We start from the raw sequence: 19,640 nt of genomic DNA on the forward strand, positions 1-19,640 counted from the left end.
TTAACTGCTAAGCCATCTCTCCAGCCTGAAACAAAATATTTTGATATACCTCAAGTGTGGTGGTGCCCACCTTTTAATTCTAGCACTTGGGAGGCTGAGGTAGGAGGATCACTGTGAGTTCCAGGACAGCCTGAGATACATAGAGAATTCCAGGTCAGCCTCAGATAAAATGAGACCCCACCCCCAAAAAACCTACATAAAACCTGTGTGTGTGTGTGTGTTTGGTTCACAGCCCCACCAGGGTAGCATTACACAGCTTTGTGGTCCAAGTCTGACGGTGTTGCTGGTCTTCCTCCAGTTAAATTAGTAACTCAGGCAGTGAAGGTTACAACTTCGAAAACAGCTGATGCTGTGTTTTCATCTGGAGAAAAGCTTAATGGACTTTGATGTTTAAGCAAACCGAGCTCTGAAGGGAGAAATGCTTCTTTTTCCCGAGTGGGAATACGCTTACTGTTGATGTGTTAGTATTCTGTTTAGAAGCAAATTTGGTTTAAGAAAATTAAATGTTGTGAATACATTTCATGTTTTTCTGATTTTAGTGCATTCATCCCCTGAGGTCTTTTTTCCACTCCATGAACATTCAAGACTTCTGCACATAAGAAAGATCCAGAAAGATACTTAAACTTAGCAATAATGTTTATTTGTTGCAGTGAGATTTACAAATTGGTGGTTAGGGAGTGACTTGTACATTTTAATTTATTTTAATTTTTTTTTTTTGTTTGTCAACTAGTAGTAGCATTTTCATTTTTTCAGTATGGTTTAATTTCTAATTTGTGCACAGAGAAGGAAAACAAAATAACTAAATGGATATAGTCCCAAGTTGCTTAGAACTTTTTAAAAAATATATTTTATTCATTTATTAGAGAGAGAGAGAGAGAGAGAGAGAGAGAGAAAGAGAGAGAGAGGGAATGAGTGTGCCAGGGCTTCCTGCCACTGCAAATGAGCTCCAGATGCATGTGCCACTTTGTGCATCCAGGGTCCTTAGGCTTTGCAGGTAAGCTCTTTTTTGTTTTTTGTTTTTTTCAAGGTAGGCTCTCACGGTAGCCCAGGCTGACCTGGAATTCTCTCTGTAGTCTCAGGGTGGCCTCGAACTCATGGCGATCCTCCCACCTCTGCCTCCTAAATGCTGGGATTAAAGATGTGTGCCACCACGCCCAACTTTGAAGGTAATCTCTTTGACCACGGAGCCACCTCTCCAGTCCTATAAATTTAACTATTAACACCTAAATCAATGGGGGACATACATTCAAACTACCACAAGGTGCATTCTTGCAAAGCCTACTGGTCTGGATTCAATTCCCCTTCCCTCTCTCTCCCTGTCTCTGCTTGCAAATAAAGTTATTATTACTTTTTTTGGGGGGGGGTTGGAGGTAGGGTCTCACTCTAGCCCAGGCTGACCTGGAATTCACTATGTAGTCTCAGGGTGGCCTTGAACTCACACTGATCCTCCTACCTCTGCCTCCCATGTGCTGGGATTAAAGGCATGTGCCACCACGCCTGGTTTATACTCTCTCCTGGCCTCTGACTCCTGAAGGCACTCCCATGCACCATACGGGGGCGCGGTTGAGCTATGTGCTGGGCGCTGGGCTAGTCTGGGCCCTGCAGGCTGCCTGGTGTGGGAGGCGGGACTGAGCACGTCCTGGCTGGGTCTATAGGGGCCACAGGAGGGAAGCAGGTGGGACAACGCTTCAGGTAGGAGCTGGGCACCATGGCACACACCTTTGATCCCAGCACTTGGGAGGCAGAGGTAGGAGGATCGCTGTGAGTTTGAGGCTAAGTTGGGACTACAGAGTGAATTCAGGTCAGCCTGGGCTAGAGCGAGACCCTACCTCAAAAAACAAGAAAAGAGTTTCAGGTAGGGCCGGTCCCCTAGAGTTCACATCTGCCCAGGGGGACACTCATCCCTCACCTTTTCTGGAGCTGCTGTCCTGCCAGAGGTTCGTGGCCAACCACACGCTGCGCAGAGTGTAGGATGTCAGGAGCCCCGAGTTGGGTGAGGGGATGGAGGGCGGGAAATCGGGGAGGCCCCCTGGAGGAGGGAGACTTCTGTGCACTGTTTAATCCAGGGAGGAGGGTTGGGCATTTATTCAGTGGCTGAGTGCGTGCCCTGGGTTTGGTCCCTAAAATAAAGGAGGAGAGAAACCACAGCGACAGACCCAGGGATGGCCTGACACCAGACACAGCCGTCAGGGCCTCTGCTCAGCTCCTGTGGGGCCTTGAGCTCCACAGGTCAGAAGGTCACAGGCTGGTGTGCAGCTATGAAGCTACTTTGGTGGGGAGAGGCCAGAGAGGCTTGAACCAGAGAGCGGGCAGTGCCACCAGGGAGCAGGTTGACCAGGATAGTGCCTGGGGGTGACTCAGAGTGCTGGAGAGCTAAGGCCGGGGAAAGGCCACACGGGTCACAGCCTATGAAGCCAAGGGCTGGGCCTTGAGCCCAGAGTGTGGAATGCTGTCCTCTGATGACTGCTTCTTGAACTCCCACCAGACGTGACTGATTACCCAGAGGAGACCCCCCTCCCCCCCACACACAAGATTTGGCACACTGGGACTGAGGAGATGGCTCACCAGCTTGGCCTCAATTCCCCAGCACCCATATAAAGCCAGATGTGCAAAGTGGTGCATGCATCTTGAGTCTGTTTGCAGAGGCAAGAGGCCCTCAGGCATTCACTGTCTCTCAAATAAATATAAAAGTTGGGGCTGGGAGATGACTCAGCAGTTAAAGTGCTTGCTTGTCAGGTCTAATGACCCAGGTTCGATTCCCCAGTACCCATGCTAAGCCAGATGCACAAAGGGCATGCTCCTGGAGTTCATGTGTGGTGGCTAGAGGCTCTGGTGTGGCCATTCTCTCTGCTCACTCTTTATCTCCCTTCTTGCAAATAAATGGTTTTTTTTAAATATTACAAAAAAAAAAAAAAAGGTTTGATGGTGCATGCCTTTAATCCCAGCACTTGGGAGGCAGAGGTAGGAGGATCACCACGAGTTCAAGGCCACCCTAGAGTGAAATCCTACCTCAAAAAAATAAATAAAAAAAAAAAATAAAAGGAAAAGATTGGGCCCACGAACCTGTCATGGAGAAAGCTCCCAAGGCCGTGCCCCTCCCTGAGGACCCGAGTGTCTAATGGTTGCTGGGGAGGCGTCTCTTCAGTGGCACAACCTTAATTATGCATGCTCCTGTGGGTAACCTCCCACCCACTAACTAAACTCATTGGTTTGCCAAGCTAGACCTAGATGGAAACATTTTTCGAGTCTGTTGGTGTCTTCTCTGGAGTGGATGTCTCTTCACATCTCCCAGGAAGAGTCGCAGGATAGCTTGGGAGGGAGAAGGGGAGAAAAGAGGTCCCACGAGGGACCTCGGGGAGCGAGACTGGCAGGGAACACAGGGAGCCCTTCGGGCCGTGCGGTGCCCCACCTGCTCTCCTCAGCAGCAGCAGTGTGTGGCAGTGGCGGGGTTCCATGTGGCCCTGTGCCCCCGGGATCCCAGCTCAGAGCTCCACCTCAGTGGGCAAGGATGCTTCATCCCTCAGTCACAGGCTAAGGTTCTCAGGAGCTGTCCCTGCGGGCTGCCGTGGCCGTGGGGGAACTGAGCTCTCCTGCAGCTCGGCGGACTCCCGGGCGTGCTCTGTGAGCGGCCGTGGCTAGACTGTGTTGATGGGGTGTCATACCCGCCCCCCGCCTGCTGCTCCTGGGTGAGGCTGGGGAAGGCTCTGGGGAAGGGTGCCCCCTGCCCTGCGTTGTCGCCGGCGTAACGCCTGACGGGCGGGGCCGGCCTGGGGTATAGCGCATGGAGGAGCCTGGTACCACGTGTCCTTCCTCTCTTTCCAGCACAGCAGGAGCCCGAGACCTTCAGGATCTCCCCAAGCAGTGAGCTGTTGGGAGGCATGACCCACCAGGGTACCCCCAACCTCCAGCCCCCTGCAGGTGCTCTTCACTTCTGGGTGAGAGCTGCTACTGGCATCCCGGGTACTGCCCTCAAGACCTGGTCACTGGCCACGGCCACCTGACCGTGATGTCTCCTTCCCCAGAATCCATGTGTTGCAGCAGCCCATGCCGATGGTAGAGAGCATGCACCCTGTGGCTGCAGGGCCAAGGGTCTTATGATGGGACACGTGGTGCCTCGCCAGCTTCGAGGCCGCAGTCACGGCTGAGAGACTCAATATAGTCCTGGACTGAGGTGCAAAGGCGGCTGGACAGGGACACGGACTTGGGGAGCTGGACCAACTCCTGGGATAGGGGAACGCCTTCCAGAGAAATGGTGTCTGATGTGGCCAGGCATCTAGGTGCCCAGAGCTAACACACAGCACAGGGAATGCCACCATGGAGATCGTGACATTTAGGAATCACTGCAGGGATGAAGAAATGGCTTAATGGTTAAAGTGCTTGCTTACCAAGCCTAAGGACCCAGGTTCAATTCCCCAGAATCCACATAATCCAGATGCACAAGGTGGTGCATATGTCGGGAGTTCATTTGCAGTGGCTAGAGGCCCTCATACACCCATTCATTCTCTCTGCTCCCAATAACTAAATATAAATATTTTAAAAAATTATATATTTTATTGACAGAGGAAGAGACAGAGAGAATGGGTGCAGCAGGGCCTTCAGCCACTGCAAACAAACTCCAGACACGTGTGCCACCTTGTACATCTGGCTAACATGGGTCCTGGGGAATCTAACCTGGGTCCTTTAGCTTTGTAGGCAAATGTCTTAACTGCTAAGCCATCCCTCCAGCCCTTTAAAACAATTATTTATTTATTTTGTTGACAGAGAAAAAGGGAGAGAGAAAAAATATTTTTTTAAAAAGAATCACCATGCATGTGGTACACAGTCCAGCAAAGCAAAATTGGCCCCTGAAGGAAATGACAGCCACCAAGTGAGACGGCACACATTTACTACATTCACTGTGCCCTTCATCCATGAGGCCACCATCGCTGGAAGTACACAACAGCCTGTGGCCTGAGTGACATAGGCATCCTTTGGACCAGCTCAAGGGACCTGGCAGGGCACCCCAGTCCCCCACCTGCTCCTGTCTGTGTCATCAGCAATCACACTTTCCTAATTAAAGTGCCAGGGTGTGTCCGCTTGTTCCCCCAGTGCTGAGTGCCCCACGTGGACGGCTTCCGCGTGTCCCTCCTGTCCGGCACAGCAGGACTGGCTGGGCGGCACCTCCCGCCCGGCCTCAGTTCCCGGGGTATTCAAAGACAGCCGCGGCTCCCATCCCGGTCCCGATGCACATGGACACCACGCCATAGGCCCTGGGGAGAGGAGCCTGTGTTGGCCACAAAGATGCCAGGTCCCCAACCCTCGTCCCCTCCAGGCTGAGCTCACGGCCGAGGCCTGGTAGACAGAGGTGCAACCCCAGCCGAGCAGACGCGTGGGAACCCGGGACCCTGACTGTCCACAGTCCCTTCAGCCCCAGGAAGACGGGTCTCCCCATCCCCAGTTCAGAGTGCCCGTGTGAGCTGACCTTCCCCAGCCCTGGCCCTCAGACACCCCACATCGGACATCCGCCATGACACCCCACAAGGAAGGGAGTAGCCTCACCTCTTCCCGCGGCGCTTCAGCTCGTTGAGCAACGTGATGACCTGCCGGGCCCCAGTGCAGCCCAGGGGGTGGCCCAGGGCGATCGCGCCCCCCAGAGGGTTCACCTTCTCGGCGGGGATTCCCAGCTTCTCCACACAGTAGAGGGCCTGGAAGGGCCAGGGCCTCAGCTGAGCTCTCAGCTCCCGCACCACCCAGGGCCCAGGCAGCACCAACACGCGGGCTCACCTGGCTTGCAAAGGCCTCGTTGATCTCGAAGATGTCTATGTCGCTCACAGTCAGCCCTGCGGGCAAGGCCAGACCAGCGCTGACAGCGGCCCCTGGGCAGGACTTGGGGTCTCCCTGGGCCCTCACCCCAAACACGGGCCCCACAAGTATCAGGAGTTTATCTCTTGGGGAGTGGATCCCAACAGTGGGGTTGAGAAGGCCTTGCGTGTGGGATGCCAACCTGCCCCACCTTCACTTGACAGTACCCACAGGGCCACTCCTGGCCCATGCCAGCCCCAGGGCAGGAGTGAGGTGAGCCACCTTACCTGCTTTCTCCAAGGCTGCGGGGATGGCATAGGCAGGTCCGATGCCCATGACGTCAGGAGGGACTCCAACCACAGCATAGGACCTCAGAACCCCAAGGATGGGGAGGCCCAGCTGTTCAGCCTTGGACCTCCGGGCCAGCAGGACGGCAGCTGCCCCGTCACTCACCTGGCTGGCGTTCCCTAGGGGAACAGGGGAGGTGGCATCAGGGAGAGACGGTTCTAAATCTCTCAGCCACACAGCCCACCTGGCTTGGCCCCGCCCGGCCCGGCCTGTGCTCACCGGCTGTGGTAGAGCCCCCATCCTTGAAGGCAGGCTTCAGCTTGGCCAGACCCTCCATAGTGGTGTTTGGACGAATGCCCTCGTCCTGGGACACGGTCACGGTCTTCTTGTTGCCCTTGTCATCCAGGACGGTGGTGGTCACGGGCACGACCTCGGCGCGGAAACTGCCCCTGCTCTGAGCTCTTGCTGCCCTGTCGGCACCGTGGATGTGAGGCTCGGGCGCCCCCAGGGTCCCACTCTGCCTGACCCCAACTTCTGCCAACTCAGGAAGGCATACAACTTCAACTTCACCCTTGAATCTGGGGATCCAACTGACTCTTGGGGAGCCCTCGGTGACGGCTAAGAATTCCCCAGGACCCTCAGCTACCTTTGCGGGGGAGGCATGCCCCAAACCACCAAAGGCCTTTGCATCATCAGCCCCACTTCTCCAGATCACGGCCAATTCCAGCCTGAAGGGGAGGTGGGAGATGGTGGCCCTTTTTGTGTCCTTTGTCTATGGGTGACAAGCATGCTTGCTGTCTGCCCTGAGGTTGGAGCCCTGTGAATATTTGTACTGAGTTCTGTTAGCTATCCCTTGACCCCAGAGTTCACATTCTACCCATTCCCTAGGTTCTGCAGGACGTGTGGCAGTCTCCTCAATGCATTGTCCCGCGCAGCGTTGAAGCACAAGCTTCAACTACTGGGGTGACCTGCGCACAGCAGAAGCGCACAGGGCCATCCCCCCTGGGCAGGACTACCAAGGATCCAACAGACGTGTACGCTGTGACCTGACCCCAGGAGACCAAGCATCCTTCTTGAAGAGGCACCTGGCTCAACTCTGTCCCTTCCTTTGCTGTGCGTGGCTGGGCTGGCTGGCCTAACGTGCCGCTGCCGGCAGCCTGGTCTGGGTCTCTCCAGCGGCAGCCTGAGCCAGGCCCGCTCCACAGGCTGGAACAGCAGGGCTGTGATACAGCCACGTCCACGATCCAGGCCTGAAAGAGCCACCAACCCGCCAGGACGCTGGCCCGTGACACCTTCCAGCCGGAGGCGTGAGGCTGATCAACCCCTCTGTGTCCAGCAGTGTGCTCCGGTCAGCTCTGGCCCGGAGGAGAGCATTGTGGTGGCCTCACGACTCCCGCTCCCGTCCTCCCAACATCCCAGCCGAGCGACACTCACTTCTGCTGGGAGGCCAGCGCGAAGGCGTCCTGCCTCTGCCGCGAGATACCAAAGCGCTCGGCCACGTTCTCCGAGGTTATCCTAGGACACAAAGAGTGAGTGAGCGGGAGGCTGCAGGGCTGGGGGCCTGCAGGGAGGCCAGGTCCAAGCTGCAGGGCTGTGCTTGCTCTTCTGAATGTCCAGATCAGACACAAAGCATCCAGCCCCTGCCCCGGGGACAAAGTGAGGACTCAGGAGGTGGCACTCTGTACCACACAGGTGCAGAGCATCTGCACTGGTCTGGACTTTAGAGGCTCAAATGCTAAAGATCCCCTCTCTACAGGAGGCAGCCTGCACACGGGGCCCACAGAAGAGACTGTTCCCTGGAAGAGCTGTCTTAACACAGGGAAGAGGGGCAGGAGGTGGTCATACGAAGCCTGTTTCTTATGGCTTCCACACAAGCCCTTGGAGAGACAGAGGGGGACAAAGACGAGGCACTGCCCACTGCAAGCCCTTCTCCTCCCACATCCCCGTGCCCCGGCTCAGATGTGTGTGGTGATGGCTCACAGACCATCAGTGCCAACAAAAGTCCTGGCTAGATTCTGAGTGTGGTGGCGCAGGCCTTTAATCCCAGCACTCGGGAGGCAGAGGTGGGAGGATCCCCGTGACTTCGAGGCCACCCTGGGACTACACAGCGAATTCCAGGTCAGCATGGGCTAGAGTGAGATCCTACCTCAAAAAAAGAAAAAAACCAAAAACCAAACAAACAAAAAAAAGTACAGAAAAGTGGAATGGCATGTGTGCAAACACTCCACCATGCAAGCACACATGTGCACACACATTAAAAAATAGAACAGGGGGCTGGAGAGATGGCTTAGCGGTTAAGCGCTTGCCTGTGAAGCCTAAGGACCCCCGTTCGAGGCTCGGTTCCCCAGGTCCCACGTTAGCCAGATGCACAAGGGGGCGCACGCGTCTGGAGTTCGTTTGCAGAGGCTGGAAGCCCTGGCGCGCCCATTCTCTCTCTCTCCCTCTATCTGTCTTTCTCTCTATGTCTGTCGCTCTCAAATAAATAAATAAAAAATGAACCAAAAAAAAAAATAGAACAGGGCTGGAGAGATGACTTAGCAGTTAAGGCACTTGCCTGCAAAGCCTAAGAACCCACGTTTGACTCTAGATCCAATGTGAGCCAGACGCACAAGGTGACAGAAGCGCACACAAGGTGGCACACGTGTCTGGAGTTCGAATGCAGTGACTTGAGGCCCTAGTGTGCCAATTCTCTCTGTCTCACATTAAAAACAAAAAAGCCATCTGGCAAAACTCATGCTCCATTCCTGCAAAGCACATGGCATCTAAAGGACGGAGGACGAGGCTTGGCACTGCCAGCTATAGAGAGAAGGAAGCTCCTTGGCGTCTGGTCCAGGAGAGGGAATGCTGAGCGGGCACAGACACTTGCAGCTTTTCACGGGCACTCACCCCATGGGAATCAAGCAGTCCCTGGCCTTCTCGTTCTCCATGAGGCGTGAAGTGATGTTCCCAGGGTTCCCTCTTTCAGACAGAGACATGGACTCCACCCTGAGGAGGACAAAGGAGCTAAGCCCTAGAGGTAGGAACCCATCCCGCAAAGGGATGGCCAGATGCAGGGCAGTTGCTGGGAAGCACCCAGGGAGCCCTTGGAGTACAGTGGGCTGTCTATGAGGCCTAGGCAGGGCAGGTGGCCAGTGAGGCAGAGAGGGGGCTGCAGGGTGGCTGAACCCCGTTTCTCCCTCCAGTCCCAGACACAACAAAGCATCACACACAAACACTCCCGGGGTCAGGATCCCCCTGCCCAGAACAAGTGCTGAAGCAAGTAACTGGCAGCTTCTGGGGACAGTCCCCACAGCGCAGGGCACACACCCAGTCAGCGAGGCTGGGACCTCAGCATCCCTCAAAGTCAGGCACAGAAGAAACAAGTTCCTTTAAAGGAAGCACAAAGCAGGCAGCAGTCAAAGGGACCTGACCCAGGCTGGGTGTGGTGGCGCACAACTTCAGTTCCAGCGCTCGGGGGGCAGAGGTTAGTTAGTTAGGAGGATTGCTGTGAGTTCGAGGCCACCCTCAGACTACATAGTGAACGCCAGATCAGCCTGTGCGAGATTGAGACCCTACCTTGAAAAACCAAAAGAAAGGGCTGGAGAGATGGCTTAGCAGTTAAGCGCTTGCCTGTGAAGCCTAAGGACCCTGGTTTGAGGCTCAATTCCCCACGTTATTAACCCACGTTAGCCAGATGCACAAGGAGGTGCGCACATCTGGAGTTCGTTTGCAGTGGCTAGAAGCCCTGGCGTGCCCGTTCTCTCTCTCTCTCTCTTTGCCTCTTTCTCTCTGACTGTTGCTCCTAAATAAACAAATAGATAAATAAGTAAATAAATAAATAGGGACCTGACCCAAGTAGACAACGAACAGGGATGGCTCAGAAGGCCATGTGGCCAGTGTACAGCCCCGTGAGGGAGCACAGGACCTTCAGAGGACCTTGACTGAGAACTTCCCTGCCTTTAGGACTAGCTTGGGCTCTTCCAAGGCCATGGTGTCAGCTGTGGTCACAACTCCATTTACATCCTCCCATTTACATCCAGGGCTGAGATGGGCATCCCCGTATCCTTTTATGGGTGAGGATCCCGAGGTCTGAGTGGCGAGGAGCTATCCAGCCTGGACCCCAACTAGGCACGCTCAACTAGAAGTCCCTGGGGGAGCTGCGCTGTCAGAGCAGGGACGGTCAGGTTGAAATGTGGACATCAGCAAGACCCAGGTCCTGTAGCCACCACCACGGTGCCAACCCTGCTTGGGAACTGAAGCTCCCCACTAACCCCCCTCAAGAACTCACGAAGCCTTTCTTCTCAGGTCTCCACACCTGCCGCTCCACCCCCCAACACACGCACACAAGAAACAGCAAAGCGCGGGCTGGGCCGAGGCCCTTGCCTCCGACAGTCCCTGTGTGTGGATTCTGGCTGGCTGTCTGCCAAGTGAGACCCAGCTCCGATAACCCACTGCAGGGTGCCTGGGACCTGGTCAGAGGACAGTAACACTTCCGGCCAGGAAGTAGCCTACAGAGGATCCAAGAGGCATTGGGAGCTTGAGAAAGACCAGCTGACCCAGCTTGCCAATGCCTCCTTCAAATCCTCCAGCACCAGGTACCTCCTAGCCTGGGCCCCAACATCCGGCCACTACCTGGAGAGATGGCTTGGTGCTTAAGGCGCTTGCCTGTAAAGGCTAGTGACCTGACTTCGATTCCCAAGTACCCACATAAATCTGGGTGCATAAAGTGGCATACGCATCTGGAGTTCGTTCCAGTAGCTAGAGGCCCTGGTATGCACATTGTCTTTCTCTCTCTCACTCTTTTTTTTTTGTCACTCTCTGCTTGCAAATAAATACAGTATTTTTTTTTTTTGTTAAAAAAAAAAAAAGAATGAACAAGAGGGACAAAGTAGTTCCAAATGTTACATTTCCTCAATGTGTGTGTCCATAGATTCCATCCCCGTGGGTTTTCAGGAAAGAAAGCGTAGACGGCAGCTGCTCCACCCTACTGGTGCTGGGACTGAGTTACCATGACCAAGTCACAGCTCTGGCCATTCCCAGGCCACATCTGTGGAAGTCCATCTCAGCCCACTGCCTCAGGGGTCCCCGAGAGAATCCTAAAATCATGGCCCCTCAGAATCAAGAAGAGGAAAATCAGTTTGATTGTCAAAGTTTGTTAATAAGGTCTGGCTGAAAGAAATTCTTACCCACAGGCCATGCCAATGTCATAAGACCCATTTCTGATGCCACCTGCAACAAAAGCATGTCATGACCATCCTGGGCCAGGGTGGGCCTGCTCTCCCCGCCCTGCTTTCCTGTGCGGCTCGACGCAGGCTCAGAGACGGAAGATCCGGGGGCGGCCCTGAGGCCTGGGCTGTGTCGGGGTTCTCCTCCACGCCCCCGTGCCGCGTCTTCCGCTGGCCCGGGGCACAGCAACTTTGCTGACCCGATCCCTCCGGGCCAGGAGCAAGGCCAGGCCATGGTCCTGGCACCCTGAAGGCACACTCACCAGCTATGTTGGCCACCGCCTGCAGCCCCGAGGAACACTGTCTGTTGACGGTGGACAAAGGCACCGTCTCCGGGATGCCACTGAAACAGAGGAGGGACGGCGGTCAGGCCTGGCCCACCGGGCCGTCGTGGAGGACAGCTCGGTGAGGTTCTTGGGCTGTGCGACGGCCCCACGGAGGGTGTGCAGAGCAGGAAAACGACAGGAAGTCCCGCCCCGACCACGGCAGACCCACGGCAAGAAGGGGGAGCTACTGGGCAGACCCCATCTCCGCAGTCGCCTGCTACCCAGACCCCCGAGCACAAGCCCTTCCAGCCCATGATTCTTCTCAACCCAGGCAAGGGAAGCCCTGCTTGGGCCACAGGTGTTCTTCCTCTTCTCGGGACTCAACAACGGAAGTCAAACATCTCTCTTGCCTACAAGGAAGGGGGCAGCGGGCTGCTTTCTGGGAGAGTAAAAGCCCCATTTCATGAGTAAAGTCCCCAGTCGTCCCAACTACAGCCTTATCAGACCCACATATCTGGGTTTCCTGTTAGCATTCTCTCTCTCTCTCTCTGAGGATCTGTTCCCATCTGGGCAAACAGCTCTGGTGGGCATTTTTTTTATTTTTTATTTTGTTTTGTTTTTCAAGGAAGGGTCTTTCTAGCCCAGGCTGATGTGGAATTTGCTACGTCATCTCAGGGTGGCCTCGAACTCACAGTGATCCTCCTACATCTGCCTCCTGAGTGCTAGGATTACAGGTGTGCTCCACCAAGCCCAGTCTATTTTTTGGTTTTTGTTTATTTGTTTGTTGTTTGAGGTAGGGTCTCATTCTAGTCCGGGCTGACCTGGAATTCACTATGTGGTCTCAGGCTGGCCTCAAACTCACGGCGATCCTCCTACCTCTGCCTCCCAAGTGTTGGGATTAAGGATGTGTGCCACCACGCCTGGCTTTATGAGTTCTTGTAGCATTTTAAGAATTACACATATATTCGAAATACTGAAACTAAGTGGCACTACTTAATCTAAACTAGATTTAGAATCTTGTTTTTTAGGCTGAATTTAAACCAACATTTATTGACTTTTTGTATCTTGGAAATTAGATATTTTCTATAGATTTACCCATACTTTGTCAAGATCTTGGTTGACTTTAAAAACCGACAACGGGGTGGTCATGAGCCCTAGGGGTGTCACGTCTGCTGCTGTCTGGCTAAACGTATACACTATGGTCACCAAACTGACAGTAAGCACTTCTCAATGTTCATACTCATATATTAATGCTACTCTCACTTTTGGTTAGAGAAGCTTCTTTTTTCAGATGGCAGTGACCTTGGGATGACTCAGAAGCACCATGGTGCTGAGAAGTGACAGAGGAGTGCTCAGTACTGAAATATCTCTATCACACCTTCCATGGCTCAAGGTCCACTGCAGAAGAGGTGGTGGAAAAAATGTAAGAGCCAAAGGAAGGGTAGGGCTCCTTACAATGTGCTCCTCCAGACACAGCATGGCCTGGATACCCATGACCTCGCAGTGCCTGACACTACCTACAGAAGACTGTCGTAATAGGAGGAAAGGATGATAGCATTAAAACAAAAGAGAGACTGATTGAGAGGGGAAGGGGATATGAGGGAGAATGGAGTTTCAAAGGGGATAGTAAGGGGAGGGAATTACCATGGGTTATTGTATACAATTATGGAAGACGTCAATTTAAAAAAAAACCCACAATTGTAGATGGGTGTGACTCCTTTTTAATCTCGGCACATGGGAGGCAAGAGGTAGAAGGATCACCATGAGTGTGAGACCACCCTCAGACTACACAGTAAATTGCAGGTGAGACGGGGCTACAGCAAGACCCTACCTCCAAAAACCAAAGCACAACAAAACAACAAAACAAACAAACAAAAACAATTGAATTAAAATTCAACTTTATGACACTAAAAAGGTGGGGGGGGGGTGCTGGAGAGATGTCTAGCAGTTAAGGTCCTTGCCTGCGGAAACCTAAGGACCCAGCTTCGCTTCCCCAGGACCCATGTAAGCGAGACACACAAGGTGGCACGTGTGTCCACAGTTCGTTTGCTGAGGCTAGAGGCCCTGGTGCACCCAGGCCTTTATATCTATATCTCTATATCTATCTCTAAAAGATCTTTTTCATTCTCTCAAGTTAATTGATTAGTTAATTAATTAAGCTGAGTTTGCAGCTTTAGTTACTAGCAGGCAGAGTCCTGCTATGGGCGCGGGGGGGGGGGGGGGGGGGGGGGGCGCATGTCCCTGAGGGAGGAGCCTTCAGTCCAGCCTCAAGGTGTCCAGAGGGCAGTTTGAGATCTGGTAGGGCTCGTGCAGTCCACTAGTGTTGGTGGTTTGCTTCTTAAAGTTTTTCTGTCTGCTTAGAGCTGTGGAAGGGGGCCGGCTTCTTCCACCACTGATGGACCGTCCCCTGGATCCGTAAGGTGGAAATGAATCCCTTCTTCCCATAGAACATTTGGTTGGATGGTCAGCCCAACAGCATGGAACAGACTACAATGGTTAGTGAGGAAGCCCGGCTCTTACTCAGTGGTTTTCCAGGCCTGTTATACCCTTTCAGACACCCAACTTCCAGAACACCCAGGCACCAGGCCTTTGCCTAAACCAGCAAGCTTTCCCCAAATACCTACTGAGCATGAGGTGCCACGTGATGGAAGCCGAGATGCTGACAATACTGCCCCAGTGTCTGTCTGCCCAACAACACAGAAAGTCATTCTAACTGGCACGCAGAAAGAGCGGGGCCTTGTGTGCTTGTTCACACTTTTAACCCCAGCACTCGGGAGGCTGAGGTAGAAGGTTGGTGCCAAGTTTGAGGCTAGTCTGGGTTACAGAGCGAGTTCCAGCTCAGCCTGAGCTAGAATGGGACCACTCGAGAGGCAGAGGTAGGAGGATCACTGTGAGTTCGAGGCCAGCCTGGGACTACAGAGTGAGTTCCAGGTCAGCTGGGCTAGAGAGAGAGAGAGAGAGAGAGAGAGAGAGACCCTACATAAAAAAAAATAAAAAGAGCCGGCGTGGTGGCGCACGCCTTTAATCCCAGCACTCGGGAGGCAGAGGTAGGAGGATCACTGTGAGTTCGAGGCCACCCTGAGACTCCACTGTGAATTCCAGGTCAGCCTGGGCTAGAGTGAGACCCTACCTCGAAAAAACAAAACAAACAAACAAAAAAAAAAAGTTAAGAAGGAAAGAGGAAAGTCAAGGTGAGAGAGCAGATGAGGCTGGAGAGAGACAGAGACCTTGAATCCTTGAACCCGTGGTTAAGTCTAACGTCTCCCCGTTCCTAGAGGTTTTGCTTTGCTCCCTGTTCCCTCACTGCCCGGTGTGGATATCACTTCTGATCCATGCAGCAGGAAGGACAAAGGGATTTTGCCTTGTCAATCAACATGAGGAAATGACTGAACCACTGCTTCTCCACTTTGGGGGTGGGGCCAAGATTACCCGACTCCTCCTGGTCCCCCACCTTGCCTGGATGCAGCCCACTCCCAAGCCTCTGCTGATGGGACAGGCAAGGATGGAGTTCCCGAGTTGCTCAATCGGACACAGAAATCACTGCTCAGCATGGTGAATGGTGACTTATCTGACATGTGAGGACAGAGTCCACACTTTCAAAGTGGAAGCAACAAGTTGGCCATGGGTTAAAAATCAGGCCACAGAGAACCTTTGCCCCAATTCTAATATCTCAGGTATCTTGGCTGTGGACTGGGTAACACACCCCCTCCAAAGTAGGAGAGAGGTCAGGTCCACAAGAAGGTTTCTGAAAACTCTGGCTGCTTTGATAGCTGGTTCCACCTGATCATCTACCACCCACTGGCTGGTCCCTGGAGTCCAGTGTCCCCACCAAGAATCGCCATGGCCGATCTAGAACTAGAAGAAAGAAGGATTACCTCAGAAACTGGGCAATCCGAGCCATGACAGCCCCAGCTCCAGGTTGAAGCACATTGCCTGTGGACATAAAAGAAAAGAAAAAAAACTTACTCAGTGCTAGATGGTGCCTGGACCACTAAGCTAGACATTCACAATCTTCCCAGGCCCCTCTGAGGATGTGGACGCTCAGGGTCTGAAGCATGGGGAGCCAGTCACACATGTAGTTTGTCTTGTCATCTACCAAGCGGAGGCTGGGGGGTCCCCATCTCGCTTGCCAAGACACCCTGCTGCTCCCCCCCAATCAGCACAGAGTGGACAATGGCCTGCCTGTTAACACGGAGACTCTGGGGAAAGAGGGACACAAGGCAACGCTTGAAAGCAGACAGAACCCAGCCTCGGTGTGAGATTCTGACAGGGCCGCTTCACTGCAGGGTCCTCCTCGCCTGCTTCACTGCAGTGTCCTCCTCTCCCGCTGTCACTGCAGCGTCCTCCTCGCCCGCTGTCACTGCAGCGTCCTCCTCGCCTGCTTCACTGGAGCGTCCTCCTCGCCTGCTTCACTGCAGTGTCCTCCTCGCCTCCTGTCACTGCAGTGTCCTCCTAGCCTGCTTCACTGCAGTGTCCTCCTCGACTGCTTCACTGCAGCGTCCTCCTCGCCTGCTTCACTGCAGCGTCCTACTCGCCTGCTTCACTGCAGCGTCCTCCTCGCCTGCTTCACTGCAGCGTCCTCCTCGCCTGCTTCACTGCAGCGTCCTCCTCGCCTGCTGTCACTGCAGCGTCCTCCTCGCCTGCTTCACTGCACTGTCCTCCTCGCCTGCTCCACTGCAGTGTCCTCCTCGCCTGCTTCACTGCAGTGTCCTCCTCGCCTGCTGTCACTGCAGTGTCCTCCTCGCCCGCTGTCACTGCAGTGATCTCCTCGCCCGCTGTCACTGCAGTGATCTCCTCGCCCGCTGTCACTGCACTGTCCTCCTCGCCCGCTGTCACTGCAGTGTCCTCCTCGCCCGCTGTCACTGCAGTGATCTCCTCGCCCGCTTCACTGCAGTGTCCTCCTCGCCCGCTTCACTGCAGTGTCCTCCTCGCCTGCTGTCACTGCAGTGTCCTCCTCGCCTGCTGTCACTGCAGTGTCCTCCTCGCCTGCTGTCACTGCAGTGTCCTCCTCGCCTGCTGTCACTGCAGTGTCCTCCTCGCCTGCTTCACTGCAGTGTCCTCCTCGCCTGCTGTCACTGCAGTGTCCTCCTCGCCTGCTGTCACTGCAGTGTCCTCCTCGCCTGCTGTCACTGCAGTGTCCTCCTCGCCTGCTGTCACTGCAGTGTCCTCCTCGCCTGCTGTCACTGGAGTGTCCTCCTCGCCTGCTTCACTGCAGTGTCCTCCTCGCCTGCTGTCACTGGAGTTTCCTCCTCGCCTGCTTCACTGCAGTGTCCTCGCCTGCTTCACTGCAGTGTCCTCCTAGCCTGCTTCACTGCAGTGTCCTCCTCGCCTGCTGTCACTGGAGTGTCCTCCTCGCCTGCTGTCACTGGAGTGTCCTCCTCGCCTGCTTCACTGCAGTGTCCTCCTAGCCTGCTGTCACTGGAGTTTCCTCCTCGCCTGCTTCACTGCAGTGTCCTCGCCTGCTTCACTGCAGTGTCCTCCTAGCCTGCTTCACTGCAGTGTCCTCCTCGCCTGCTTCACTGCAGTGTCCTCCTCGCCTGCTTCACTGCAGTGTCCTCCTCGCCTGCTTCACTGCAGTGTCCTCCTCGCCTGCTTCACTGCAGTGTCCTCCTCGCCTGCTTCACTGCAGTGTCCTCCTCGCCTGCTTCACTGCAGTGTCCTCCTAGCCTGCTGTCACTGGAGTTTCCTCCTCGCCTGCTTCACTGCAGTGTCCTCCTCGCCTGCTTCACTGCAGTGTCCTCCTAGCCTGCTGTCACTGGAGTTTCCTCCTCGCCTGCTTCACTGCAGTGTTCTCCTCGCCTGCTTCACTGCAGTGTCCTCCTAGCCCTGCTGTCACTGCAGTGTCCTCCTAGCCTGCTGTCACTGCAGTGTCCTCCTAGCCTGCTGTCACTGCACTGTCCTCCTAGCCTGCTGTCACTGCAGTGTCCTCCTCGCCTGCTTCACTGCAGTGTCCTCCTAGCCCTGCTGTCACTGCAGTGTCCTCCTCGCCTGCTGTCACTGCAGTGATCTCCTCGCCTGCTTCACTGCAGTGTCCTCCTCGCCTGCTTCACTGCAGGGTCCTCCTCGCCTGCTTCACTGCAGTGTTCTCCTAGCCTGCTTCACTGCAGTGTCCTCCTCGCCTGCTGTCACTGCAGTGTCCTCCTCGCCTGCTTCACTGCAGTGTCCTCCTCGCCTGCTGTCACTGCAGTGTCCTCCTCGCCTGCTTCACTGCAGTGTCCTCCTCGCCTGCTTCACTGGAGTGTCTTCCTAGCCTGCTGTCACTGGAGTGTCCTCCTCGCCTGCTTCACTGCAGTGTCCTCCTCGCCTGCTTCACTGCAGTGTCCTCCTCGCCTGCTTCACTGCAGTGTCCTCCTAGCCTGCTGTCACTGGAGTGTCCTCCTCGCCTGTCACTGCAGTGTCCTCCTAGCCTGCTGTCACTGGAGTGTCCTCCTCGCCTGCTTCACTGCAGTGTCCTCCTCGCCTGCTTCACTGCAGTGTCCTCCTAGCCTGTTGTCACTGGAGTGTCCTCCTCGCCTGTCACTGCAGTGTCCTCCTAGCCTGCTGTCACTGGAGTGTCCTCCTCGCCTGTCACTGCAGTGTCCTCCTAGCCTGCTTCACTGGAGTGTCTTCCTAGCCTGCTGTCACTGGAGTGTCCTCCTAGCCTGCTGTCACTGCAGTGTCCTCCTAGCCTGCTGTCACTGGAGCGTCCTAGCCTGCTTCACTGGAGGCAGAAGTAACGCTGGGTTCTTGGCTGGGCTTACACCCACGGGATGAGACTTCACCCTGTGTTTTGTTATATTTCCAGGGGAGACATGTGGGGGTGGGAAAACACCTTTGGAGTGAAAAATCCAGGCTCAGGGACCCATGTGGCCTCCATCCACAAAAGCCAGTCTCTCTGTCTGTCACTGAGGGTCACACTAGACAGTTTCTGACACAGATGGGATGTTAGTGCGGGCACAGGACCCGGGTCTCCTGATCCCTGGAGTCTTTTGGCCTCTAGAACCTCTTAACCCTGGGCCACCTCACTCGATAGGCACAGATGTGCCTGGCGGAGGCGACGGAGGTCCAGGGTTTGAGGCCCCGCTGTGGGAGGGAGGAGGTGATGAGGCCACTGAGGTCAGCGGGGTCCATCGTCCCCCGTCGGTGCACCCCGGGGTCCGAGGGGCGGCGGGAAGGCTCGGGGCCCGGGATGCGCGCTCACCCACGGAGATGTCTCCCAGCTGCTCGGGCCTGAGGTTCACGTCCTGGAGAACGGCGGTCAGCACGGCCGACAGCAGCTCGTCGGGGGTGGTGTCCTGCCGGGGACGGTGGGGGGGGGAAGCACGGCTGCCGTGAACCCCGCTTCCTCTTTCCCACCGCGGGGGCGCAGGACACCGCCCTCCCCGGGTTCGGCCGCCGGGCTCCGGGCAAGGGGCGCAGGGCCGAGGCGCACCTCCCCACGTCTCCCTCCCCTCCCTCCGCCCCCTCCCCGGGTCCCACCTTGAAGCCCCCGCGGCCCGCGCGGCCGATGGGGGTGCGCCGTCCGTGCACCACCACCACGTCGGCCGCCGAGGCGTGCGCCGAGCCCGCGGAGCACAGCGAGGCCTGCAGCGCGGGGTCCGGGCGGGACAGGTGACCCAGCACCACCTGCAGCCGATGCATGGCCGAGCCGGATCCCGAGAAGCCCCGGCAGCAGAACCACGGGACCCGCGCAAGCGCAGAGCGGCCGCTGCGCCGTCAGACGTCCCAACGCCGCTCACGGCGCCGCGGGTCTAGGGCCGAAGGGACACGCCCACCCCCGGATCCAGCCAATCAGGAGTAAGGACCCGGCCCCAGCCTCTCACTGCGCCCCCCCCCAAGCCCCGCGGCAAGCGCTGAACCCTCACAGCCCCACCCACCACGGCCTACCGCGGCCAATGAGAACGTGGGTCCCTAAGCCCCGCCCACAGACGAAGCTTGGAAACGCCCACAGGCTTTTGCAACCTTGCGGGCGGCTGCGCCCCGAAGTTTTGATTTCCTGAAACGAATCGGGACTGCGAGCGGGAGGCTGTCCTCCAAAGCTCTGCCCTCGGCCCGCGGCCAAACGGAAGGAGGGACGGCCTGCAGCCTCACCCGCGAGTTGGGCGAGGGCTCTCGTAATTCC

The 19,640-nt window shown here is 55.7% G+C and overlaps 1 protein-coding gene across 1 annotated transcript; it reads right to left on the minus strand.

Annotated features, from left to right (window-relative positions):
* Positions 1-4,868: 4,868 nt before the first annotated feature.
* On the minus strand, positions 4,869-19,202 carry Acaa1 (acetyl-CoA acyltransferase 1). The gene is made up of 12 exons (XM_045136432.1): positions 18,998-19,202; positions 18,720-18,813; positions 15,415-15,472; positions 11,537-11,616; positions 11,235-11,277; positions 8,956-9,054; positions 7,504-7,584; positions 6,349-6,539; positions 6,069-6,248; positions 5,764-5,819; positions 5,539-5,684; positions 4,869-5,249 (listed from the first exon to the last, which is right to left on the minus strand). Exons 1-12 carry the CDS (start codon positions 19,157-19,159, stop codon positions 5,174-5,176), a joined length of 1,266 nt encoding a protein of 421 aa, XP_044992367.1. The 5' UTR covers positions 19,160-19,202; the 3' UTR covers positions 4,869-5,173.
* Positions 19,203-19,640: the final 438 nt, after the last annotated feature.

Source organism: Jaculus jaculus, chromosome 17, assembly GCF_020740685.1.
Source record: "Jaculus jaculus isolate mJacJac1 chromosome 17, mJacJac1.mat.Y.cur, whole genome shotgun sequence".
Classification (NCBI taxonomy): Eukaryota; Metazoa; Chordata; class Mammalia; order Rodentia; family Dipodidae; genus Jaculus; species Jaculus jaculus.

Coding starts and splice junctions, on each gene's coding strand:
- Acaa1 (XM_045136432.1), bottom strand. CDS start 19,159: ATGCATCGGCTGCAGGTGGTGCTGGGTCACCTGTCCCGCCCGGACCCC. Junction 15,473..18,719: donor GCTGGGAGACATCTCCGTGG/GTGAGCGCGCAT, acceptor TTATGTCCACAG/GCAATGTGCTTCAACCTGGA. Junction 5,250..5,538: donor CTGAAGCGCCGCGGGAAGAG/GTGAGGCTACTC, acceptor TCCTCTCCCCAG/GGCCTATGGCGTGGTGTCCA.